This window comes from Diabrotica virgifera, chromosome 6 (genome assembly GCF_917563875.1).
Source record: "Diabrotica virgifera virgifera chromosome 6, PGI_DIABVI_V3a".
NCBI classification, from domain to species: domain Eukaryota; kingdom Metazoa; phylum Arthropoda; class Insecta; order Coleoptera; family Chrysomelidae; genus Diabrotica; species Diabrotica virgifera.
The window spans coordinates 229,483,072-229,510,696 of record NC_065448.1 but is presented as its reverse complement, the minus strand read 5'-3'; the positions used below and the strand labels follow the sequence as shown (position 1 = coordinate 229,510,696).

Below are 27,625 nucleotides of genomic sequence, written 5' to 3'. Positions count from 1 at the left end.
AACCATAGCCCCCATCCGCTTCTATAAACAAAGGATTATCCGAGAAGCCATAGAAATCGAAAAACGGCCAAGTTGTCTCAATAAAAGAGATGACGGCATCCGTTTACCTTCGACTTGGAGACCCCTCCTAAAGAAAACATCGTCCGCTCCATCTACAAATACAATTCCAGCCGTCAAAAATCTTCGCGCCACTCCAAATAGTCTTCGCGCTAATTCCCACTCCGCCACGTCATCGACAGCCACGTCAGTCACATCAGTCCACGGTATAAATGACCGCCCCAGCGTCAGCAACAACAGTATTGCAGTGAGTAGTGAAGTAGTGAGTAGTGAGTGTAGTGTCTGGAGCCTCAGGAGACTGAGACCCCGGAAGCCCTGAAGATGACGTCAGAGAGGACGTCGAAAGCTCGGCCTAGAAACCAACGACGCGGTTCAACCCGGAAGCCTGGTGAGTTTAATTTTAATATTAATTCTTTTGTTGATATTGATTTTAGCTTTAAGTTTCATATATATATATATATATATATATATATATATATATATATAATTTTGAGTTTCGGTGGGTTGGAGTCAATAAAAGGGCTACTAGAAGACTATTTTTTAATTACTCAAGCTTTCGAATGTGTTTACATTCATTTTCAAGAGCTAAAAAGTAACTGATAAAGTGGAACAAAGATCATGTAAAAATACAACTTACCAGATAAATCTAGATTGGTAATTAAACTTGCTTACATAAATAAATACAAAAAAGAGAAAAAATGTTAATAATCATCAAATGAATTCTTCCCAGACTGAATATTATAAAATAACTGCCAAAAGATTTAAATTTTTTGAATTTTGAATTTGAAATATAGATATTAAAATGAATTTTCAAAATTTTTAAGTCAATGTCAGTGAAAAAGTATGTCAAACATCGACAAGTAGCTAAAATTGGGATATATTTAACTATATTACTGACATGATAATTTATTAAAAAAAAAGAAGATGTAAATAAGTAGAAGAAAAGAAAAAAAAATTAAAAATTATTTTCGTAGTTTACAGAAGCACAAACGAATGTAACAGGATACGAAAAAAAAAAAATTTACATGTTATGGTGCTATGAATAAATTATAAAGAAATTATGTAGTTATAAATTTTACTTAAATTCTGAATTTCTGATCTTTTATTTAAACTATGATCACTTCTGCTTATAGATACCATTTCTAAAAAAGTCCTTTTGAATTTATTATCTTCATTGCACAAAATTTGAATGTTGTCAAAGTCCATTACATGGTCTTTTTCAATCACATGTTCTGCCAAAGCACATGACGGTTTTTTTATTCTGCAATCGCTTTTGTGAGAAATAACGCGATTGGACAAATTCCTCCCAGTCTCGCCAATATATACAGCCTCACATTGAGTACAATTAATTCTGTATACTACATTAATTTTCTCTAATTTATCTATGGGATATTTTGTCTTAGAATACAGAGATGAAATAGTTTTGATGTTTTTCGTTGTTATTTTTATATTGTCAATGGCCTTTAAAATTTTAGTTAACTTAGGTGTTAATGATGGTATGTAGGGGAGTGAATGATAATAGATGACTTGATTAACAGAAATATATATATATATATATATATATATATATATATATATATATAAGTAATAATTCTGAAAAAATATAAGTTCTGAAAAAATATATATATATATATATATATATATATATAAGTAATACTAAAATATAAAATATGTACTAGCTCGATATTATTGACTTACTAATCTTGGTATTTTCTTTCTATTGACTTCCTCTTTCAGTATGGGTAACCACATCCTACTGCATTCTACCGAGGAATTTGCGACACAATTGGTTTCATTTAGCATAATTAGAGCCGCTTCTTTGATTTGTCTCTTTTTACTATCTGATTCTTTCAGGACTATACTTGAATCTCTCCACTGAACTCTATGTTCATTATCCCATGCGTGTTGACATATTTGAGATCTCTCAAATTCTCTATTTTTAATATAAGATTGATGTTCACTTATTCTAACGTCTAATGGTCTTGATGTCTCACCTAAATAAAATTGTTCGCATTAACAAGGTATTTTATAAATGCAATTCTTTGTTCTTTCTTGATCATTGTTAGGTTTAGTTTTAGATAGAATAATCTCAATGTGTTTGTTGTTTTGAATGTTGTTGAAATGTTGAATTTATTTCCTGTTGTTTTAGGTTTCTCGGATAGTCCTTTTATATATGGTATTGATATTTTCCTCGTATTATTTCTGGTGAATGTTGTAGGATCCCGTTCTAAGTTGTTCTGTTCCATTCGATCCAATCTTGACAATTCCTTATTTATAAACGATAAAGGATAATCATTTTTTAATAAAACAGATGTTAACAATTGTTTTTCTGCTAAAAAGGAATTTTCGTTAGAACAAGTAATTTTGGCTCTATCATATAAGGATTTAATGATTCCCTTTTTAACATTGATGTTGTGATTTGACTTGTAATTGAGATATCTGTTGGTGTGTGTTGGTTTTCTATACACTTGAGTCTCATATCCAATATCCTTCTTTGAGATCAAAACATCGAGGAAAGGTAGGTTGTTATTGTATTCCTTTTCCATTGTAAATTTTATTGTCTCTTCTTGATCGTTTATAATTTTCAGGAACGTATCCAACAATTCTGATCTATGAGGCCATATTGAAAACACATCATCTACATATCTCCACCATACTGTGGGTTTTAAATTTTGTTTAGAATTAATAAAATATATTTATGGAGGATTTGGAAACTAATATTATTTCTAAACAAAATTTAAAACCCACAGTATGGTGGAGATATGTAGATGATGTGTTTTCAATATGGCCTCATAGATCAGAATTGCTGGATACGTTCCTGAATATTATAAACGATCAAGAAGAGACAATAAAATTTACAATGGAAAAGGAATACAATAGCAGCCTACCTTTCCTCGATGTTTTGATCTCAAAGAAGGATATTGGATATGAGACTCAAGTGTATATAAAACCAACACACACCAACAGATATCTCAATTATTACAAGTCAAATCACAACATCAACATTAAAAAGGGAATCATTAAATCCTTATATGATAGAGCCAAAATTACTTGTTCTAACGAAAATTCCTTTTTAGCAGAAAAACAATTGTTAACATCTGTTTTATTAAAAAATGATTATCCTTTATCGTTTATAAATAAGGAATTGTCAAGATTGGATCGAATGGAACAGAACAACTTAGAACGGGATCCTACAACATTCACCAGAAATAATACGAGGAAAATATCAATACCATATATAAAAGGACTATCCGAGAAACTTAAAACAATAGGAAATAAATTTAACATTTCAACAACATTCAAAACAACAAACACATTGAGATCTATTCTATCTGAAACTAATGCTAACAATGATCAAGAAAGAACAAAGAATTGCATTTATAAAATACCTTGTGAATGCGAACAATTTTATTTAGGTGAGACATCAAGACCATTAGACGTTAGAATAAGTGAACATCAATCTTATATTAAAAATAGAGAATTTGAGAGATCTCAAATATGTCAACACGCATAGTAGTCCTGTCGCCAGGGGGGGTACAACGGCCTCCTTAATTCAGATGGACTTACCCAAGTTTTTTTTATATATTTTGACCCGTAGAATACGAATTTTTTGGGTAACAGTTGATCCGGATGTCGATAAGATTGTTATAGACAAAGAACTTGAGGAATTACATAACAGTGATTTCTCGCAAAACAAAACATATTTTTGTATTTTTTGGGTCATTTTAAGCAAAAAATATTCCTACAAGTTTTTTCGTAGAATGCATAGTTTTCGAGATAATCGCGGTTGAACTTTCAAAAAATCGAAAAATTGCAATTTTTGAACCCGAATAACTTTTGATTAAAAAATAAAGTAGCAATTCTGCTTACCGCATTTGAAAGTTTAAGTCAAATTATATCGGTTTTGATTATTTGCATTGCTAAAAATTAATTTTTTTATTGTTAAACTAATCTATAAACACATAGGTTTCCCGTGCCTAATACATGCGTTTTACCGCATGCTACGTAGAAATTGCCTCGCTTGCACTTGTAGCTACTCTACCTACTCGTTCGATTTTAAATGAGAAATCATAGAAAACATCACTCACATACTAGGTGTTTACTACAGTTTACAGCTTTGTTTAACAATAAAATAATAAATTTTTAGCAATGCAAATAATCAAAACCGATATAATTTGACTTAAACTTTCAAATGCGGTAAGCAGAATTGCTACTTTATTTTTTAATCAAAAGTTATTCGGGTTTAAAATTTACAATTTTTCGATTTTTTGAAAGTTTAACCGCGGTTATCTCGAAAACTATGCATTCTACGAAAAAACTTGTAGGAATATTTTTTGCTTAAAATGACCCAAAAAATACAAAAAGATGTTTTGTTTTGCGAGAAATCGCTGTTATGTAATTCCTCAAGTTCTTTGTCTATAACAATCTTATCGACATCCGGATCAACTGTTACCCAAAAAATTCGTATTCTGCGGGTCAAAATATATAAAAAAAACTTGGGTAAGTCCATCTGAATTAAGGAGGCCGTTGTACCCCCCCTGGCGACAGGACTATAGGATAATGAACATAGAGTTCAGTGGAGAGATTCAAGTATAGTCCTGAAAGAATCAGATAGTAAAAAGAGACAAATCAAAGAAGCGGCTCTAATTATGCTAAATGAAACCAATTGTGTCACAAATTTCTCGGTAGAATGCAGTAGGATGTGGTTACCCATACTGAAAGTGGAAGTCAATGGAAAGAAAATACCAAGATTAGTAAGTCAATAATATCGAGCTAGTGCATATTTTATATTTTAGTATTACTTATATATATAGTATTATTAATATTATTTATAATTTAAACATGTTACAAGTCAGAATTTGGTATTATTTTTTGAGAGTAAATTAATGTAAGACTAAATACTTACGATGTCGGGATAGTATCGCAGGGTTTTTCCTGGTTTTCCCTTGTGATTTACTATGAAGTCTCTAACGCGAGAATTTTACTGTCGTTGCATTTGGTTGTCTTTTTAAAGACAGATTACATGCTATAATTTTTTATGACGGATATTTTTGAGTTGGGGTTGATTTCATGTAATCGAATGAACTATCTTTCAGTAAGTCGTCCCAGGAACGCAACTCATAAATATTGGCAATATATATGTCTGAATTGCCAATATAAATGAGTGAGATTAAATAAATTACTAGAAGAATCTTTTTGCTTACCAACAACTCTTTTGTTTATTTTAGTAATATTTTGTATTTTGACAACGGCACCCGATTTGGGCGTCGAAACGTTAATAAAATTATTTTTTTCATTTTAATTGTGGCTTATTTCCCATATAAATAATTAATCATAAATTTTTTTATTGACTATTCGTGTATTGTTCCCGCAAATGCGTATGTCTGCAAATTTTCATTCATTTGCATTAAAGAAAAGTCATTGAAATTAACGTCTAAAAATTTGATGCAAATTATGAAGTAAAGAAAAGCGTTTAGAAAAGTAATGTTCATGGCTCAAGAACATTCACCTGCAAATCCTCATGTCAAAATAACTGATTTTATAAAAGGTAAGTGCCCTTTTCATTTGCTGAAATCTCTACTTTCTGATTCTTTATCTATTAGTCTGAAATTTATTTTGATTTCTCTATTAAAATTTAGAATTTATTTGCCTGAAAAACAAAATATTTCAAGCTAAGTACACTGATAAACAGAAAAATTGGAAATTCATGAAACAGAGATTGCAAACCACATAGGTACCAGAAACTTTATTTTTTAAATATCAAAAGTGGGATTTAAGGGGTTTTTTCATAATAACATGACTATTGAAGGTGTATTCAGTGAAAAGGTTGATTTAATAAAACGAAATTAATACAATTCTTAGTATTTTCCCATTCTGAGCGACCCCTTTTTCTTCAAATTCTTTTCTTATAAAAAGTAGGTATATAATCAGTATAATAATAATAATAATAATAATAATAATAGCCTTTATTGCCCAACAGTTTCCCATTTACAGAGCAAATTTTACAATGATTTTTATAACAGCACATACGAATAAAGATACTAAAGTAAAGAAAATAAAAGAATACTAAAATAAAGAAAGAAACAGAAAAAATAAAATACATAAATTTATAACTTACTTTCACACATTCAAAATATGTGCCCGTGATTTATTTTTAAGTTCACATTCGCTGCACGTGAATATATCACAAACACCTACTAATTTATTAGCATTACGGCACATTAGATTTAATGGTGATTTGTACAAAATATTAGTTTGTGCTCTGTTACATAAAAATATATTATTTTGTTGTCTGGATGTTAATCTAGGAACCCATATATTAATTTGTGAAAGTAACTTAGCACAATCTACCTTATTGTTTAACAATTTATGAAGAAATATGACAGAAGCTTGATTTCTACGCTTTTCTAACGAGACAAAGTCAAACTGATTGAGTAAGTTCAAGTAATTACAACCTCTAGGAGGATAAACTCCTGTCAGTTTAAAGCTTAAATGTTTTAAAAATTTCTTTTGAACTTTCTCAATAGTGGATGCATATTGAATGTATATTGGGTTCCAAATAATTGATCCATATTCTAATTTCGGTCTTATTAAACTATAATATAGTGAGGTTAGTACAAACCTCAATTTTTACAATTACGAGTAACAAATCCATACGTACGATATGCAGCATTGACAATTACATTGATTTGTTCGTTAAAAGTAAGCTGTGAATCAAAATAAATTCCTAAATCTTTAACAGTGTTGCTTCTCTCCAGTACTGTATCGTCAATCGTATAACGATACACGACTGGATTATTTTTACGACTACATGTTAAAATTTTACATTTAGAAATATTTAAATAAAGGTGATTATTCAGACACCACTCCTGCAACAAGTTAACTTGCCCCTGCAACCTAATACAGTCATTTAAACAGGAAATGGACATATATAACTTCAGATCGTCTGCAAACATTAATTTGTTATCCTCAAGTACGTTACATAGATCATTTATAAAGATTATAAATAACAATGGTCCTAGATTAGACCCTTGGGGAACCCCACTTGTAGCAAGATAAGTGTCCGAACAAAAACCATTATAACAAACACACTGTTTACGTTGTGTTAAGTAGGATTGTAATAAATTATAATATGTATTATTGATACCCAGAATTTTAAGTTTCTGAAGTAGTATTGAATGGTTAATTTTATCGAAAGCCTTCGAGAAATCCGTGTATACCACGTCAACTTGTCCTCTATCGTCTAAATTTTCACATATATACTGACTGAACACGGTTAGGTTGGTGACAGTTGATCGTGCGTTCATAAATCCATGTTGATGAACAGATATTATATTTTTAGCTGACAGATATATGCGGGAGTACACAACAGACTCAAAGATTTTAGCAAAATTATTTAAAATGGATATTGGTCTATAATTAGCGATGTTATTACGATTTTCGGACTTGTATATAGGACAAACTTTAGCTGTTTTCCATACATCTGGAAAAACTGATGATTTTAGAATCAAGTTGAAAAGTGTACAAAGTGGCCTAGTTAGTACAGTATGATAACCCTAATAACACAAAACATTCCAGGAATGTACTATCAAAGTTCTGTTAATGTTTGAATATCCTGGACATTCAAGGAACATTCGGTGAACATCTGATTAAGTTATTCGTGGAATGTTACCATAAAACATTCTATGAACATGCTACCAATGTCCTATATTTTAAGGCCATTTACTATTTATTCAATTTGAATTCATTTTCAAATTTGCCGCGCGTGTATATTATGTATTTAGGCAATCCAAACCACGTGACTTCTGGTTGGCATCGTTGGCATACAACAAACAGTTACACAGTTACAGGTTACATAGGTTATGTTGTAATATCATTTCGTTTCATTGTTTATCGTCGTATTTTGTCTATTTGGATTCATTTGGATTTCGTTTGCTATATTTTGTGAACTTTATAAACTTTATCACACTGCAAAGTGATTATTTACGGAAATTATTATTGGAAACTCCAGATGTTTGGACAAAGGTAGGGGAAACAATTTTTATTTACTGTTCATTTTTCTCTGATATTTATCAATATTGATGAATCTTACAAGCAATAACATTATGTCTTTTATTGTTTTAGATATTTATTGAAGCTGAAAATAATTGGGGATTTAGGTCCATGTACAATTCAGTCAGAATTGGATTTTACCATAAAGTGCATTCCACCAAATTACTATTATAGATGTTTACCCATTATAAATATTTGATTATATCTAGTGGAGTCTCACAGTTACTACTCTAAGCAGCAGATGAAAGTATACAAAAGCCTTCAGGCACATAAATATTTTACAGCTGGATTTGTTTTAAAGTTGGAAGTCACAATCAACAACTTCGTAAGTACCTACAAGAATATTGAGGAAATCCAGCTCCTCGATACTACTGGGCAAACTAGAAGATTGAAGAGGACAAAGCCTTTTGAACTAGTTTGAGTGATATGTGATAGTGAAAAGCAGAGCATAAGCATAATGCTTGTGTGCTTGTGTATGTTAGAATAGTGCGGTTAGAAAAGCAGGCATAGTGCTTGTGTGCCTGTTAGATTAGATAAGAGACGCTATGGGGTAAGCTCTTCATCTTCATTTTAAGGAACAGTAGTAATTTAGGTTAAATTAAAATTTCTCATTGGTCAGAGTTATGACCAGATTATGTAATTGGGCCTTGTTATGCAAAAAGCAACCAACCCACATTTTTGAGGAAAACAAGGTAATGTCACATATCGATTTAAAAATGTGTATTCTACATTGTGTAAAAAGCAACCAAGCCATTCTAAATATTAAACTATGAAAAATACTACTCCAAATTATTTCTGTTTAATAATAGTTCACTTAAGATTTCGCATAAGACAACCAACCCACTTGGATTGTTTGTGTGACTGAACATATTATTACATTGCACTGTCGAAAAGTACCAGCCAAGTGGGTTGATATTGTTATGCCGATTACGGTTCCTGGAATGTTGCATCTTTTTGTTTTTACGTGTAGGTACTGACCAATATTACTTCGTGCTTAAATATTAAAATATTTGTTGTGTTATATCTATTATATTATGAAGAAATCTTTGAATCTTTAATGCGAAAAATATGTTTAAATCAAGAACTGTTAAAATAATTAAAGCGGCTCGCGAAATTGCAGAAAATGGTAAGTTTTAGGATTAAGGCTATGTTTATCTTACTTTTTAAATATTATGGTTTGTTGTTTTGACTGATTATCGCATATTTTTTATTTGTATTGATATTATGTTTAATAGTAGAAATTCTACTGTATGGTATTACAGAGTTGACTGAAATTATTCGGTTTTATTCATGGATTTTGTGGGTTGGTTGGATTTTGCAGATTGCATTTTATTAGATATATTTCCAACAGCAAAAAGAAACCAACCCTCAATATGGCTATTTTTTTTGTAAAAACTTATTAGGATAATTTTGATAGTACTATGATAAAATTGCTCTAAAATTAAACTATTGATTAGTGAAGTTATGGTTTAAAAAAATACGACGGAAAATTAAATATTTAGAAAAACATAAAAAGTTAATTTTCTCTTAATTTACAAATTGAGGGTTGGTTGCTTTTTGTTTAACATGGCCCAATTGTAATGTACAATTCAATACAATGAATCGTCATCGTAGTAATGATTATGGAAAAAAATATATGACAAAATTTTGTGCAATAAAAATGTTTATATTTATCAAGGATGTATTATTTGGTACGGCCACATATACTTCTCGTATATTGTCGGTGCAGTGACAATACCTCCTATCTGCTTTTTCATGAATTTTGTGGGAGATGAATTGGGCCACCTCCTGTTTTCATATATTTTTTGACTTGTTTTGTAGTAAATTCAACTATCTATTTACTACAAAAAAAGTCAAAACTTACGTATGAAAACAGGAGGTGACCTTAAAAATGTTTTTCTTCTCCTGCAAAACTCATGAAAAAACATATAGGAGGTATTGTCACATCACTGACGATATATTTCAGAGAATGTCTAAAAATTATACTTTGAATGTCCTAAGAACATTCGTAGACATTCATGGAATATTTCAAGACATTCATGGAATGTTTCAACAAGACATTCAGTCTAAAAAATATACTGTGAATGTTCAAAGAACATTCATAGACATTCATGGAATGTTCCAACAAGACATTCAAGGAATGTTTAAAATGCCGACACAGCACTTTCCTGGGACTTTCCAGGGACGTTCGTGTGCTTTTAGGGACATTCCAGGAATGTTTTCAATGTCCTGTGTGTACCTTCTAGGAACATTCCTGGAATGTTTTGTGTTATTAGGGAATGTGCTTACTACCATTGAAACGAGCTGAAATGTTTTTATCGAAATCATTTGGTTTGTTTTGTTTTTGAATATACCTATGCTGTAATATATTAGGTACTTCTTGTATCATCATTTACTTCATTTTGCACACATCGGTTTTTTCTCGTAAAATATTAGGTACCGAATAACCCACTTCAAAGAAAGCAATAAGATTGGAAATTAATTAATGTCTTCATTTATATTTGTAATCCCTCCTTTGATTATATCTTTTTTGTTTTCAATTTTTGCGTTTTTCTAGCAATTAAATTGTAGATATTAAGAATAAAGATCAAATTTTGACATAATATTAAAACAATTTCGAATTCAAGTATTTTCGTTATATAGCCTTTTCTGAGAAAATTCGCAATTTGAGTGTATTTTTTTACAGTCAGAAAGTAGAGCTTTCGACGAACTAAAAGCGAACCAACTTTTTATAAAAGCAGATAAATATATGAAAAATTTCGATTGAAAATTGGGGTGCTTTTTCGATACTAAATTAAAATTAGGGGAAAATAAATATTTTAAATAATAAATAATACAGTGTCTTTGAGACATAGGAAGCTAGGTTCTCACCAAATTTTGTGAATAAAAAAATGGAAAAACTAGAAAACCAAAACTTGGTTATTTGTAAAAAAGTGTAGACACTATATAGCTAATTTTTTTGGTACTTATAATTTGGCCATTCCACCTGTTTCGATTGACTTTCCGTTGAATTTCCCGATCTCAGATTGCCCCTAAAATATTTTTTTTCCTTTTAATTTTGATATATTTTCTTGATTTTACAATGAGTTTCAACTTGCTTCAGTTTTTTTAAATTTTTTACCGGCTTCAAAGGCCCTTGTCTAATAATAATTTAAAAAGAGAACTTACCTGTATTTGACATCCCTCGCTAGAAACACATACGTAAAAACACAACCACTATAAGCCGCTAAAAATCCCAAGGACAAAAACATAAAAATTACATATTTACTACACATAGAAGCATCTTTAAAAATAAGATCCACCGGATCTTCCTCCTCTTTGTCTTTCATTTTAAATTCAATATAAAGAGTATCACAACATGAAGATCACTAAGTCAAGTGGTCGAGATATCTGCAAGGGCTATTGCTGTCAGCGGATTCGAATCAAACACTTGTATGAAAACAATTTTTTTATTGGCGGATTGGATTAAAGATGATTTTGCGGTCACTAAACCAGTCGCGTGAATTTATGCGGGTGATAGTCAATGGCGTAGAACTGGGGTGTAAAAAAGGTTTATACACAAATCACTCTAGACTAGAGGATAAATTTTAAAATTGCATCTGTCATGTTGTCCTGTAATAAGCCAGGAAGTAAAGCACTAAAACCGCCTAAACCTCTAACTTTTTAAAAGTAAGAGGGATCGTTATGAAACCTTTTGCATTCTTTTCGTGGGAGCTGCAGAAAAATTCTTGATTATTTAACATGAGAGACAAACGAAAATTGCATTGTTGTAGGCGGAAAATGCATTTTTCAAAGTGCATCTCACAGTGTTCAAAAATAAATATTCACAACTCGGAAAATAATCATGGAAATGAGTTCAATTTTCATACTTGAAGGATTTTGAGGTCGCTGAACACGAAGATCGTGTCGGCTAAGGTGTAAGAGGTATCTGGTGTCCGATATATACGTCGTATTGGAGATAGGTCTGGATCCCGCGTATGAAAAAAAAGTTGATTAATAGCAAGCTGAAAATTTGTTAATAGCTTAAGGGTGTCTGGTCAGGCAAACTTTGATATATGGGAACACTGGAACAGGGGAAGTTTTAATTGTGGAACGGGTTAAAAATTTGGAACGGTCAGACCACTAAAACGGCACATGTATTTTGTCCGACAGAACAGACTTAAATTCTCCGAACAGAGATTAAACTCTCATGCAAAAATCAGACTGCTATTTATCACCAAATGGGCGTTTTAATGAGTGGAACATGTAGAATATGTCAAATGACAGGAATTATGACAGGTGATAAATAGCAGTCTGATTTTTGCATTAGAGTTTATTCTCTGTTCGGTGAGTTTATGTCTGTTCTGTCGGACAAAATAAATGTGCCGTTTTCGTGGTCTGACCCTTCCAAAGTTTTAACCGGTTCCACAATTAAAACTGCCCCTGTTCAAGTGTTCCAGTATATTAAAGCTTATCCAACTGGACACCCTTAAGCTATTAGCAAATTTTGAGCTTTCTATTAATCAACTTTTTTTTCATACGCGGGATCCAGACCTAAGAGTTTTATGAAAATTCATAATGAAAATCGTTGAAACTTTTTATCCCAATGTATTTGAGGTCGCTATCTACGTCATCTTCTAGAGTTTTATGAAAATTCGTTATGACAATAGTTGATGGATTCAGAATGGACAATATGGATTTAAAAAAGAAAAATCGACGATAGACGCTATTCACATAATAAGACAAATCATGGAAAAAGCATATGAACACAACGTGGAACTGCATATGCTTTTTGTGGATTTTAAACAGGCCTTCGATAAACTAAAAAGAGGAGAACTAATAGAAGATCTAACACTCATAAAAATACCAGGCAAATTAATACAGTTAATAAAAATGACAATAAAAGAGGCACAAGCAGTAATAGATTTAGGTCAAAAGACAACAGAGAAGATCAGGTTCCAAAACGGAGTCAGACAAGGGATGCCCTGTCAACTGAGTTATTCATTACAGCTCTAGATTGTGCAATAAAAGAAGCAACAAATAACGGAATAATTAATAAAAATGCAGTACAAATAGTAGGTTATGCAGATGATATCGTTATAATAGCCCGGGACAAATGATCATTAATTAAGGCATTCTCTGAAATAGAAAAAGGGGCAAAAAAAAGAGGACTAGATATAAATATGGAAAAAACAAGGTACATGAACGCAAGCAGATTCAAGAAAACAAGACTAACACAAATGATAATAGATAATTACAGATTTGAGGAAGTAGATACATTCAAATACTTGGGAACGATGATTAGTAGAGATAGTAGACCTGAAACAGAAACTACAAATAGGAAATAGAGCTTTCCACAAAAATACAAAAATAATAAAAGATAAAAAATTATGCAGAAATACAAAGATGCAAATATATAAGACTACCATAAGGCCCGTGGTAATGTATGCCATAGAAACCAACACCCTAACGTTAAAAGAAGAAGAACAGCTGAAAGTATTTGAAAGAAAAATAATGCGCAACATTCTTAGACCAAAAGTAATAAATGAAAACGAAAGAAGACCCTGGATGAACCACGAAATAGAACAATGGATGGAAGGTGAAAACATAGTGAAAGAAGCAAAAGCACGAAGAATAAGGTGGTATGGTCATATAAGTAGAAAAAGTGAAGATGATCCCATTAAAGTTATTACCAGCTGGCTACCCCCTGAGAAAAGAGCACGTGGCAGACCAAAAGCAAGATGGAAGCAGCAAGTCGAAAACGACTTAAGAGTTATGGGAATTCGAAACTGAAAAAAAAAAGATTGAGAACCGAAATGAGTGGAGAAAAGTAGTGAAGGAAACGAAGACACACCAGAAGCTTTGAGGAGACAGATTAGAAGAAAAGTGGACTGATCCCCCATGTCTTAACGGATCATTAAAGTGAAAAATAGCTATAACTTCCACGGGAGTGTACAGCTTATATACATACAATAGTTGACATTTATTATTTTGGGGTTTTTGAGGTCGCTGTACACGAATACTGCATCGAGGATGCTGTACTGGTTACGTGGTGCCCTGTGTTTACGTCGTATCCGAAAATTTTATGAAAATTTGTAATAAAATTTGTGTAACTTTGTTATTCCGGGCTGTTCAAGGTTACTGAGAGTTTTAATCATATACTCAATATTCTGACATCTTTTTAAATAAAAAAAACCTTAAAAAAATTCTACCAACGGAGAATGCCTATGAGGAGGTTAAATGCAAACAAGCTTAAGTCACAAATAAGTAATTTCTCAGGGAGGGCAAAAAACTTGTAGCTTTGCTCTGAAAAAGGATAATGGCTTCTAATCAATGTTATGCAATAGTAGGGGAGAGTTGGACAAAACGGGATACCATTCTTGTTTACTTTTACTACGGAAAATATGTTAAACAAAATATCATAATATTATTTTTTATAGGTATAACATTTATTGCAGCACACAAAACACATATCTTCAGCTATTTTTAATAACTGGAAAATAGTAAAAAAAATATTTAATTAAGTCCTACACATCCCGTTTTATGCAACCACGGTTGGACCAAACGGTATAGGTTTATAATATCTAATTTTTTGTATACAATTATCTAAAACTTAATTTATATCTAAATTAAGTAGACATTAAATTGTATAGTAAAATTTACTCTTGAAAGAATAATATCTTCAGTAGTCAGAAACTTAAAAATAGGCGTTTTTTATGTTTTATGGCAAAATGGGAAATAAGACCTTTTATTTATATAGTTTAGCTCTCCAGGCCTAGAAGGCCCATGGCTTGGTTTACTATTCCTTTCCAATCTCTCCTATTTGCTGCTTTATTTTTCCAATTTGTGATTTTCAGTTCTTCTATGTCTTTTTCAACATCTTTCTTCCATCTGGTTTTCGGTCTACCTTTCTTCTTCTTTCCTCCTATTCCTCCCGTTAGTATTTTTTTGGGAAGTCTCGTGTTTGGCATCCTTTGGATATGTCCCAACCATCTCAGTCTTTGTGATTTTACGATCCCTACTATGTTTGGTCCCTACTTGTGTTCGAGTACGAGTTTTTGGTGCAATAGAGCTGTTAGAACGAATAGAATGAGTAACTTTTGAAACAAGGATGTCCATAAATAAATCAAGAAAAAAGTTTACGATTAATGAGTTCATAGTTTTACTTTCATTTTTAATATAGTTTTTATTTAAAAACTAATTTTAAAACTAAACAGTTTTCTCATTTCTTTAGGCCAAAAATATTCAGCTACTACATTGTCATATTTTGACGTTTATTTGTGTCAGTTGAAATGTGTTGTGAATTTTGAGGTTATTGCCCCTTAATGCTAATAAACATATTGTCATCGAAAGCTCAGTTGCCACAAGTATCTCAATATACATAATACAATGTATGTATTTATGTATCTAAATACAGTGCGTCCATAAAGTAACGCATAAATTCATTATTTCGTAAACAGATGACTTTAAGGGAAAATCCCGAAATAGGTCGATTTTTATTTTTAATATCCGATTTTTTGACATATATGTCATACTAGTGACGTTATCCATATGAGCGTGATGACGTAATCGATGATTTTTTTAAATGAGAATAGGGGTCATGTTATAGCTCATTTGAAAGGGTATTCAAGTCTATATTCAATAATGTAAACATTAACATAATTATTGATACAGGGTGTTTAACAAAACATTTTTTAATTAAAATAATTTAGACAAAAAGAAGAATGTATGTAATTTATTTAATTCAAAATACGTTTTACTACTGTCAGAAAACAGAAAAAAAATATTTGACAAATAAACATTGATTTTCGCTTAAACGAAATCTTTAAACTGGCAAGAGGCAAGAGGCAGGTGGGTGGCAGCTTTAACATTGAATTTAAGCGAAAAACAATATTTATTTGTCAAATAAACATTTTTTTCCTGTTTTCTAACAACATTAACACGTATTTGGACTTAAATAAATTACATACATTCTTCTTTTTGTCTCAATTATTTTAATTAAAAAAATGTTTTTTTGGACACTTTGTATAAATAATTATATTAATGTTTATATTAGGGAATAGAGAATTGAATACCCTTTCAAATGAGCTATCACATGACCCCTATTCTCATTTAAAAAAATCATCGATTACGTCATCACGCCCAGATGGATGACGTCCCTAGTATGATATATATGCCAAAAAATCTTAAATTAAAAATAAAAATCGACCTGTTTCGGGATTTTTCTTTAAAGTCGCCGGTTTACGAAATAATGAATTTATGCGTTACTTTATGGACGCACTGTATATACAATGTATGTTCACTATGTCCAGCTGAACGATTTACATACTGTATAAACAAATTTAATAAATATATTTGTATAATGAAAGAAAAAGAACTTACTGTTACATACTTTTACTCACTGTTGAATTTTATAACTAATTTCCATATACCTTCAGGAGACGACGTAGATACCTCTTTAATGCAATATTCGTATTCAGCCACTTCAAAAACCTGGAGATAATAAATTTCAACTATTTTCATAACGAATTTTCATAAAACTGCAGGAGATAACGTAGATATCGGGCACCAGTTACATTGTACAGCATCGTCGAAGCAATATTCGTATTCAGTGACCTCAAAAACCCCCAACTATGAAAATTGAACTTCATTTCCATGAATATATTCCATGAGTAATTAATTTTTATGTTTAAACACTTTGACATGCAGTTTAAAAAATGTATTTTCAGCCTACAATTTTTAATTTTTTTTATGCCAAGTTTTCAAGAATTTTCCTGAAGCTCTCTCGAATCGAATGCAAAAGGTTTCATAACTATCCGTCTTACTTTAAAAAAGATACTAATGCTGTATTTCCTCGGCTATAAACAAAGTATAATAACATCAACAACCAACCAATAAGATAACTAATAGGTACGAGCCCTGATAAAACGGTTTTAAAATATATTGCCACCAGAAGATACTAACCTGTAAATGAAAATACTACTTTGGAACTAGTATTCTTGTTCTCATGATCATTTTTCAGTGCGTCACAGTTTTTCGATTTCTCTCTAATGCATTAAGTTTGATGAGACGGAAAAAGCGGTAGCTCCGTGATTAAATACAAAAATAATGCAGCATTACAATGGTTATATACATAAGATGTCTATTCCTAACCTACGTTTGATTCGTTGATATTTAGAATGCGCGTTTTTTCTAGCCAATCAAATACACGTATTACGAACATTTGACGAAAACTTCGTCCATTTTGGCCTATTTTTAGAAGTGTCAAAGAGTCAAGTGACGGTTATTATTCAGGTCAGTATTTTGTGTACCTGTCATTTTGAAATTTCGAATTCGACTTCCCTTGTGTTTCACAACGTTTTTGTGCATTATTTTGTGTTTTGGTTTTGAATTTAGTTCGTTAAAAGTTAGTTTTGTATTTTGGTTTAGAATTTAATTCGTTAGAAGTTAGTTTATACTCCAGGTTATTATGCAACAAAAATATCCATAGTAAGGAGACGTAACTCATGGTTGAAGAACGTTAGGAACTGGTTTGGATGTAATAACAATGAATTATTTAGAGCCGCGGTTTCAGAAATAAAGATCGCTCTGATGATTACCAACTTTTGAAGCGGAGACAGCACCTAGAGAAGAAGATAAAAATACAGTTTATGGAGAGTTTTGTGTCATTTTTGAATGTTTTCATATTTATAAATTTAATTAACAATATTGTTTACTTTTTAATTTTATTCCCCTTTATAAAAATACCTACATGTTAACATATTGTGTAAAAATAAAATCTACTAAATTACTAATTAGTTTAATTCCACATAGTCCAGAAAGCCACTGCGCATCCGCTAGGAAAAATATTCTAATTCGGATTTTTTGCACAATCTTACTTAAAAGGACTCCTTTTAACAAATTTGCATGTTGCCAGGACCAAAAGGTGGTAAAAAATTTTTTAAACGTTTTTTTTTTTGTTTTTTTCCTAAAATTATTTTTTTTGCATGGAAAAAAGTTTTTTTAGGTTTTTTGGATCATTCCAAACAGAAAAGGTCTTTAGTGACTTTTTTCTAAAATTGATAGTTTTTGACATATAAGCGATTAAAAATTGAAAAATTGCGAAATCGGCCATTTTTAACCCTCAAAAACTATGTGAAAAACTAAAAGTTTGAATGTTGCCAAGGTAGGATGTTATTATTTAAACATCGGTTGATGAAATCCCGAAGAGTTTTTTGCAATACAATATTCAAAACTCCTTTGTTTTTTAATTGCTAATCAAGCGTGCGCGACACTATTTTCCACCGACAGTATGGTTCAAATGAAAGGAATAAATTCGTTATTTCGTAAACCGGCAACTTTAAGGAAAAACTATGAAACAGGTCGATTTTTATTTTCAAGTTATATTGCGGCATATATGGTACACTAGTGACGTCATCCGTCTGGGCGTGATGACGTAATCGATGATTTTTTTAAATGAGAATAGGGGTCGTGTGGTAGCTCATTTGAAAGGTTCTTCAATTCTCTATTTAGTAATGTAATTATTTACATGATTATTTATACAGGGTGTCCTTCTACTTCTTTTTTTGTCAAATAATTTAATTTAATAAATTTTTTTTGGACACCCTGTATAAATAATTATGTAAATGATTATATTACTGAATAGAGAATTGAAGAACCTTTCAAATGAGCTAGCACACGACCCCTATTCTCATTTAAAAAAATCATCGATTACGCCATCACGTCCAGATGGATGACGTCACTAGTATACCATATATGCCAAAATATCATAACTTATAAATAAAAATAGACCTGTTTCGGAATTTTTCCTTAAAGTCGCCGGTTTACGAAATAACGAATTTATTCCTTTCATTTGCACCATACTGTCGGTGGAAAATAGTGTCGCGCACGCTTGATTAGCAATTAAAAAACAAAGGAGTTCTGAATATTGTATTGCAAAAAACTCTTCGGGATTTCATCAATCGATGTTTAAAGAATATCTACCTACCTTGGCAACATTCAAATTTTCAGTTTTTCACATAGTTTTTGAGGGTTAAAAATGGCCGATTTCGCAATTTTTCAATTTTTAATCGCTTATATGTCAAAAACTATCAATTTTAAAGAAAAGTCACCAAAGACCTTTTCTGTTTGGAATGACCCAAAAAAACCTAAAATAACTTTTTTCCATGCAAATAAAAATAATTTTAGGAAAAAACAAAAAAAACGTTTAAAAAATTTTTGACCACCTTTTGGTCCTGGCAACATGCAAATTTGTTAAAAGGAGTCCTTTTTAAGTAAGATTGTGCAAAAAATCCGAATTAGAATATTTTCCCTAGCGGATGCGCAGTGGCTTTCTGGACTAACAAGCTTTTCACCTATGGCGAAGTACGATTCTGGCATCTGTCAGATTCGTCAATAATTACATGAAATAAGTATCGACACACCCAATACAGTATATGACGTCATACAGTATATTCAAAACTCCTTTGTTTTTTAATTGCTAATCAAGCGTGCGCGACACTATTTTCCACCGACAGTATGGTTCAAATGAAAGGAATAAATTCGTTATTTCGTAAACCGGCAACTTTAAGGAAAAACTATGAAACAGGTCGATTTTTATTTTCAAGTTATATTGCGGCATATATGGTACACTAGTGACGTCATCCGTCTGGGCGTGATGACGTAATCGATGATTTTTTTAAATGAGAATAGGGGTCGTGTGGTAGCTCATTTGAAAGGTTCTTCAATTCTCTATTTAGTAATGTAATTATTTACATGATTATTTATACAGGGTGTCCTTCTACTTCTTTTTTTGTCAAATAATTTAATTTAATAAATTTTTTTTGGACACCCTGTATAAATAATTATGTAAATGATTATATTACTGAATAGAGAATTGAAGAACCTTTCAAATGAGCTAGCACACGACCCCTATTCTCATTTAAAAAAATCATCGATTACGCCATCACGTCCAGATGGATGACGTCACTAGTATACCATATATGCCAAAATATCATAACTTATAAATAAAAATAGACCTGTTTCGGAATTTTTCCTTAAAGTCGCCGGTTTACGAAATAACGAATTTATTCCTTTCATTTGCACCATACTGTCGGTGGAAAATAGTGTCGCGCACGCTTGATTAGCAATTAAAAAACAAAGGAGTTCTGAATATTGTATTGCAAAAAACTCTTCGGGATTTCATCAATCGATGTTTAAAGAATATCTACCTACCTTGGCAACATTCAAATTTTCAGTTTTTCACATAGTTTTTGAGGGTTAAAAATGGCCGATTTCGCAATTTTTCAATTTTTAATCGCTTATATGTCAAAAACTATCAATTTTAAAGAAAAGTCACCAAAGACCTTTTCTGTTTGGAATGACCCAAAAAAACCTAAAATAACTTTTTTCCATGCAAATAAAAATAATTTTAGGAAAAAACAAAAAAAACGTTTAAAAAATTTTTGACCACCTTTTGGTCCTGGCAACATGCAAATTTGTTAAAAGGAGTCCTTTTTAAGTAAGATTGTGCAAAAAATCCGAATTAGAATATTTTCCCTAGCGGATGCGCAGTGGCTTTCTGGACTAACAAGCTTTTCACCTATGGCGAAGTACGATTCTGGCATCTGTCAGATTCGTCAATAATTACATGAAATAAGTATCGACACACCCAATACAGTATATGACGTCATAATTAATGACGCACTGAAAAATGATCATGAGAACAAGAATAACAGTTATAAACTAAAAGCTAAAAATATAAAAAGCAGGTCGCTATCAACAAATAATTTACAATACCATACAATAATAATTATTGTATGTGGACTAATTAAAATAATAAATAATATGTTTCTTTAATTGGAAATGCGATAATGATTTTTTATGTAAATAAAATAAATATTACGTGTGAGCCTGATAAAAACAAGATAAAAACAGAAAAAAAAACTAACTTTTAAGAAGTAGCTGTTTTGACTACGTTAGATTTTGGAGTTATTTCTGTCAACTAATATTTAATTAAACAACAAATATAATGGTAGAAGAGTCCAAGCGGGGATTTCTGCAGTTTCTCGAGCGCGTCATAAAATCACATGGGGAGAAACCTTGTACCCTGTAAATGTACAACTACCATATATGGACTCTTGATACAGGGGGGTTCGTTAAGGGAGGTCCGAAAAAAAAATCTATCGTTAGAAAAACCCGTTATCGTCAGATTAACATGGTAAGTTAAGTACATGCAGAACAATGTATATTTCAAAATTCTGACGACTTGAGCTGGGCCTAAGGATGTGGGCGAGTCACAAAGTTTTACAAAAAAAAGCGAATAAGTATTTCTCTAAATGAACGTCAGATCGATAAACTGAAAAAAATACGTGTTCAATATTTTCGAACGAATAATACCAAACATCGTCTCCCACGGAGAGGGGTGGAGGGTAAACTTTAACATTTTATACAGTTTTCAAAACACTTAAATACACGTGTTCAATATTTTTTAACTACCCACGGAGGTGGGGAGGGGGTTACTTTAAAATCTTAAATAGGAGCCCCCATTTTTTATTGCAGATTTGTTAATTTTTTGTCTCCAGTTTGTTAATTTTTGTGTCCATTTTTTCGGGACTATCTCGGACAAAATGTCCAACCCATTGCCACTTGAGTCTTGCTATACTTTCTGCGACATCAGTAATCCTTGTTCTTTCACGAATGTTGATATTTCGAATCCTGTCTCTTAAACTAATCCCTAGCCTAGCCCTCTCCATCGCTCTTTGGGTTGTACTGAGCTGCTTTAAGGTTTTCTTTGTAAAGGTCATGATCTTCAGTCCATATGTAGTTACAGACCAGATACATTTGACATAAACTCTACGTTTTAGAGACATTGGTATATCTGTATTCTTTAAGATAAATGCCGAAAACTACCCAAGACAATAATTGTATGCATCTTTTTATTTCAGATATAGTATTTTTACTACAAAAGCGATATTACGTAGGTCAAAATTTTTGACGTAAGAGGACTGTCAAATCTGTTAATCAAAATTGTTTATTATAAACATGGCAATAATGAAAAGTCACATTCTAATGTTTTGACAGTTCTCTTACGTCAAAAATTTTGACCTACGTAATATCGCTTTTGTAGTAAAACTACTATATTTGGTTTTCTTTGCCGATTTTAATGGTATGTGCAAGATATAAAAATAAGATATAAATAGTGGTCTACATTTTCAAGACTGACGTTGTCAATAACAAGATTATTTTGTAAATTACTCATTACTTTTGTTTTCTAAAAGTTTATTTTGATGCCTATTTTATTAGACTGCTGGTTTAATTCCTTCAGCATTTGCTCCAGTTCCTTGATATCTGTACTAAATAATACTATGTCGTCCGCAAACCTCAAATGACTCAAACGTACACCATCAATGTGTATCTACACCTTTTTCCTCCCAGTCGAGCTGTTTGAATACATTTTCCAATACTAAGGTCAAAAGCTTTGGTGAAATAGTATCACCTTGTCTAATACCTTTAAGAAGGCGCACTTTTTCTGTTTTTTCATTTTGTTGATTTTGATGTGGAATGTGGCCTGTCCATAAATGTTTTTTGAGGGTAGTGTACCGTGAGTCTATTCGAGTATCGAGCTGACAAAAAGACCAAGTTTCAATACTATCGAAAGCTTTGTGAATGTCAATAAATACATTCTATGGGGAGGAATGCAATGCCTTCCCTACTATAATAATGTTATTTGCTTTTTCCTTTCTTTAGTTAGGTAGTTCTGATTATTTGTAAAGAGTTGGTCAAGGATTGTTCAAGAATAAGACTCAGTTCTACTTTTTTCTCGATAAAATTCTTGATATATAAGTGGTGTAAGATGGGACAAAAGAGGCGCTGGCTGAGGGTGCCGAATTATTAGGCTTTTCGGTTTATTGAAGTGTTGGATTGGCTAGATTTTAATAATATTATATTATATACATGTACATAATTTCCTCTAAATTAAGAAAAGGAGGATTTTTTATTAATTATATCGACTAGAATATTTTGTTAATATTTATATAAGTAGATAAGAAAATTGGTTTAAATACTATCAATAAATCCTATTTTCTTCCACATGTTCCCTCTATCCGAGTTTTTACAAAACGTATATAAATGTGGTTCTATTCATGAATTAACTTGTAGAGAACGCTTCACAGCAAGTAGTCTTCTATTGATTTCTCTTCGTCAAGTTTTATAACGCACCGATAGATGGCACAACATGTAGCAGATTTGGAATTACCAAAAAATGAAAATCAAAATTTTCTTTTGGATAAATAAATATTTTTTGTTGAATTGATTTTTTGGGTGTTAATTTTGCAGCAGAGCTTTAATCGCAAATATATATAAATCAATACTGCTTTCATTAGAAGTAGTTTATTTTTGAAAATTATTGTCCAGCATTCTTATTATTATGGTGCTGTGCACATATTTATAAATAGTGCATTGGCGAATTATCTAAAGGTCAGAAGTCCGTCTTTTGCGGCATGCAAAAACCGCCAGTGTTACTTACTCCTGTTCAGTTCTTTATATTTCGCAGCCAAGACACATGTTTGCGACCTAGTACCCTCTTGCCCTCAATGTTTTCTTGCATGATTAGTTGAGTGATTGCGTATTTTCCCCCTCTCAGTACATGGCCCAGGTATCCAATTTTTCGGGCCTTGATCAAGTTGAGCAATTCTCTCTCAGTATTTCTTCTCTTTACGACTTCCTCGTTGCTCCCCCTATGTCCATGGTAGGCGGAATATTCCTCGCAAGGTCCGTATTTCGAAGGTCTCCAACTTATTAATGGAGGATATCTTCAACGTCCATGTTTCCATGACGTTTGAAAATATAGTTCATACACAGCACTTTCTGTAACCGAGATTAAAGATCCAGTTTTCTAGTTTTTAGTAATCAGGTTTGTAATTATTCTTGTCGAAAATAATCGTTCACTATAAACTAATCAGAAACTAGCGTATGTGTATCGACATTCTTCTTCTTCTTGTGCCACTCCTATCGGAGATTGGAAATCATCAAGGCTACCCTGACTTTGTTTACAGCTGACCTAAAAAGTTCATTAGTGGTGCAGCCAAACCACTCTCTCAAATTCCGCATCCACGACATTCTTCTACGGCCTGGCTGGATTCCGTTTTCCTTCTTTTTCCTTGCATTATATTTTGAAGTAATGCGTATTTATGACCTCTCATCAGGTAACCCAAATACTCGAGTTTTCTTCGTTTTATCGTTAACAAAATTATGTTGTATCGACATACAACAATATAATTGAGGAGTTTGCTGTAAGAAGGATGCAGCTCCATATTTAGACCTAGACCGTTTTGGGTGGAAACTTGCCATAATTAAAAAAAAATGGCGGATTGACTGATATAAGAACGATGCAGATCCGATTATAAATAAGGGAATTATACGTCTTTATGGATCTGCCTCCTCGGTCATTTGGTGCAAGAATGGTGCAGCTCCGAACCTGCATCCTTTTTGCACCAAACGATTGTGAATGTTCGGTGATTTTCGTGAAATGCAAGGTCATCTTTTGTTGGCGCTGGGCCGGCAGGGCAGCTGATTTGTTTTGATTTGTTTGTCGCTATCATTACTGCGTGGCTTTAAGATAGGTGAATGAAAAATGTGTTTGCCCGTGTGTTTAATGTTTTATTTTTTTTTTCTGAATGCTATTTTTTGACATCAATCTATTTTTTTACTGATTTTTTCTTATTTGTGTAGTAGGCAAACCAGTCGTTTGATTGTTGTAACCGAATAACAGAGTTTTTGTTGGGATTTTTTTTTTTTTTTTTTTCAAAAATGGTGGTATTATCCGGTTATATTTATTTGAGAAAAATGCGATAAGCAGCACTATGACCGACGAATAACAGGATAGTACCGACCTATATGAAACATAATATGGTATATTTTATAAGAAATTGGTTCTATAAATTTGTATTGTTATAAACAAAGCTTAATTTTATGTCTTGATGATTTTGTGTAAGTTTAAATTACTTTTATCATATTTCTGCAATGCATTTTCTATAAGATGTTCAAACAATAATTGGTTTTTATACAAAAACTAAATAATAATTGAGCGAACGGTAGGTAGTGAAAGATAAAAAAATATATACTTATTTAAATAGTTTATAAAACCTTGAAGTAAAAATTAAAAGTTTATCTATTCAACACTTACTTACATTATTATTTTCTCTTACGAACTGATTTTCAAAGATTTGCACTTATTGCAACAATAAGTGAAGTGTTCATAATAAGGCCACGTTTTTCTTAAAAAATTGAAGCAGTAGTTTGGTGTTGAACATATGTTGATAATCCCTACACCTGATTATGTAAGAAAATATTCCGGGTAAGCTCAGTATTGAGAGAAAGTTGTCTTGGTATTACACTTCGTCACTTTCTTCCTCTGAATCACTGTTCTCCACGTTGATAATAATTTTATTTATAACAGGAATGTTTTTAAGATATTCTTTTTCGATATTTTTTACGTGCTCTATTGCTTTCTTCCAGTTATCCTCAGAGATATTTTTAAATTCAGAATCTATTAGTTTCACGACAGTGTTATAACATTTTGGACTTACATGTTTTTGTCTCACATTATATTTCAGTTAAGACCATAACAACTCTATTGGATTTAAAACGCAGTAATATGGTGGTAGTCTTAAAGTTGTATGTCCATTTTTACTTGCTGCATTATCAATAATATATTCCTTTACAAATAATTTTGTATTAAGTACCTCTACTAATTGGTCTTTAGTGTACCAATCTTCAAAATATAAATCTTGTGATAATAAAAAATCTTGCAATTCATCCTTTCTAGAGTATTTATTCGGAATTTTTTTAAGTTGTCTAGAATGATATGATGCATTATCTAAAACAATAACACTGTTGTCTGCTAAATTTGGTAATAAGTTATTTTTAAACCACGATTCCAAAAGTTCACCCGTAATATCTTGATGATAGTCCAAACAACTGTCTTTAATGTCTTTTGCACTTAATAGTAAGCTATCGGTTACCCAACCATCTTCCCCTCCACAATGCAAAATGCATATTCGTTTGCCCCTGGAAGGTGGTACATTAACTTTGCACTTTACATTGTCATTACTCCAACCTTTGCCAATTATTGTTTCGTTAGTGTCAAACCACGTTTCATCTAAGTAATAAATTTTTCTTCCGCTATTTCTGTACTCGGTTATCTTTTCCAAATATTCATTACGCCATTTTATTAAACGGGCACTTTCCATTATAGTATGTCGTTTATTGATTGTTTTATACTTAAAACCATTTGATAGTAAAAATTTTCTTAAAGTTGATTTACAGCAATTAATAATATTTTTAGATTTTAATTTAGCTAAAATTTGGTTAAGTGTGGGTATAATATTACCTGCAAACATATTATAAATGGTTTCTGAAATGGGACCTAAAAGATGTTGCTCAATAGATCGATGTAGTCCAAAGTCGCTCCTTTTTTGTCTATTTGTAATGCCCTCCTTTATAATTCGATATAAAGTAGCACATGAAACTTTTGTTAAAGCCGCAGTTTTTAAAACACTCTCGTGCCGTTCCAGTTCTTCACATAATCCATTAAACACATTTAACACAATTTCTTTGAATAAATGTTTTCTTTCTGGCTTTTTAATACTTCCTGTACTTGGTCCAGCAGCATTTTCAGGATTATTTGGTGGTAGAATTTCCTCATTTTCTTCAACAATTTCTATTTCATTATTCTCAACAATTTCTAATGCACTATTCTCCCATGGACGCCACATTTTTATTTACTTAATTTTTTTCTGATAGCGAAATCGTCACTAATAAATGCGTGCTCTCTTTACAGAGTTTAAACTAAAAATTATAATTAATTATTTATATGGGAAATAAGCCACAATTAAAATGAAAAAAATAATTTTATTAACGTTTCGACGCCCAAATCGGGTGCCGTTGTCAAAATACGCCGATTTGGGCGTCGAAACGTTAATAAAATTATTTTTTTCATTTTAATTGTGGCTTATTTCCCATATAAATAATTAATCATAAAAATGCCACAAGGAAATAGCTTCAGAACAGCATTAAAAATTATAAATACACATAACAATACCGAAAGCCACATCAGTCTTTTTGGCCGTTCAGAATTTCGTGGAAATTTAAAAACCTTTGTCAGCACAGCGCAGGGCTGTGACAAGAACCCGACAATCGAGTAAGAGGAGTCATAAACTCATAAACTTTTATTGATATAATAATAGGTATAAAAAGGAGCTTACATCGGCAACTTTTAGCAGCAGCGTAAATAAAAACATTATTGTGATTAAAGATAAAAACATTATTTTGATTAAATAGACCTAACAGTTATACTTATTTAAATATAATATATTATTTATAATTGTCCCTAATGAAATTATATTCTACAGTACTTATTTTTGCGTTTTTCTGAATACTATCCTGTAACAAGGCAAAATATTAAAGAGGCACTATTAAAACAAATGTCATTTGATCTAAGCACATGGATATTTTGTTCGGTATACCCTTAGAGGATGGAAAATTTTACACCACCCTC

General features: G+C 31.6%; 2 protein-coding genes across 2 annotated transcripts in view; both read right to left on the bottom strand.

The window, feature by feature from the left end:
- Window positions 1-11,550, bottom strand: part of LOC126886779 (solute carrier family 22 member 3-like) — a 107,704-nt gene extending 96,154 nt beyond the window's left edge. Inside the window, exon 1 of the mRNA XM_050653811.1 lies at window positions 11,278-11,550. Within this exon, the coding sequence (XP_050509768.1) occupies window positions 11,278-11,438 (161 nt within the window). The 5' untranslated portion in view covers window positions 11,439-11,550. The remainder of the gene's footprint in view (window positions 1-11,277) is intronic.
- Window positions 11,551-25,682: 14,132 nt separating this feature from the next.
- LOC126886315 (uncharacterized) lies at window positions 25,683-26,843 on the bottom strand. Its single transcript, XM_050653188.1, has one exon. It carries the CDS (start codon window positions 26,841-26,843, stop codon window positions 25,683-25,685), a length of 1,161 nt encoding a protein of 386 aa, XP_050509145.1.
- Between the last annotated feature and the right edge of the window lie 782 nt (window positions 26,844-27,625).

Excerpts from the sequence above, each read along its gene's own strand:
- LOC126886315 (XM_050653188.1), bottom strand. The coding sequence starts at position 26,843 with ATGTGGCGTCCATGGGAGAATAGTGCATTAGAAATTGTTGAGAATAAT.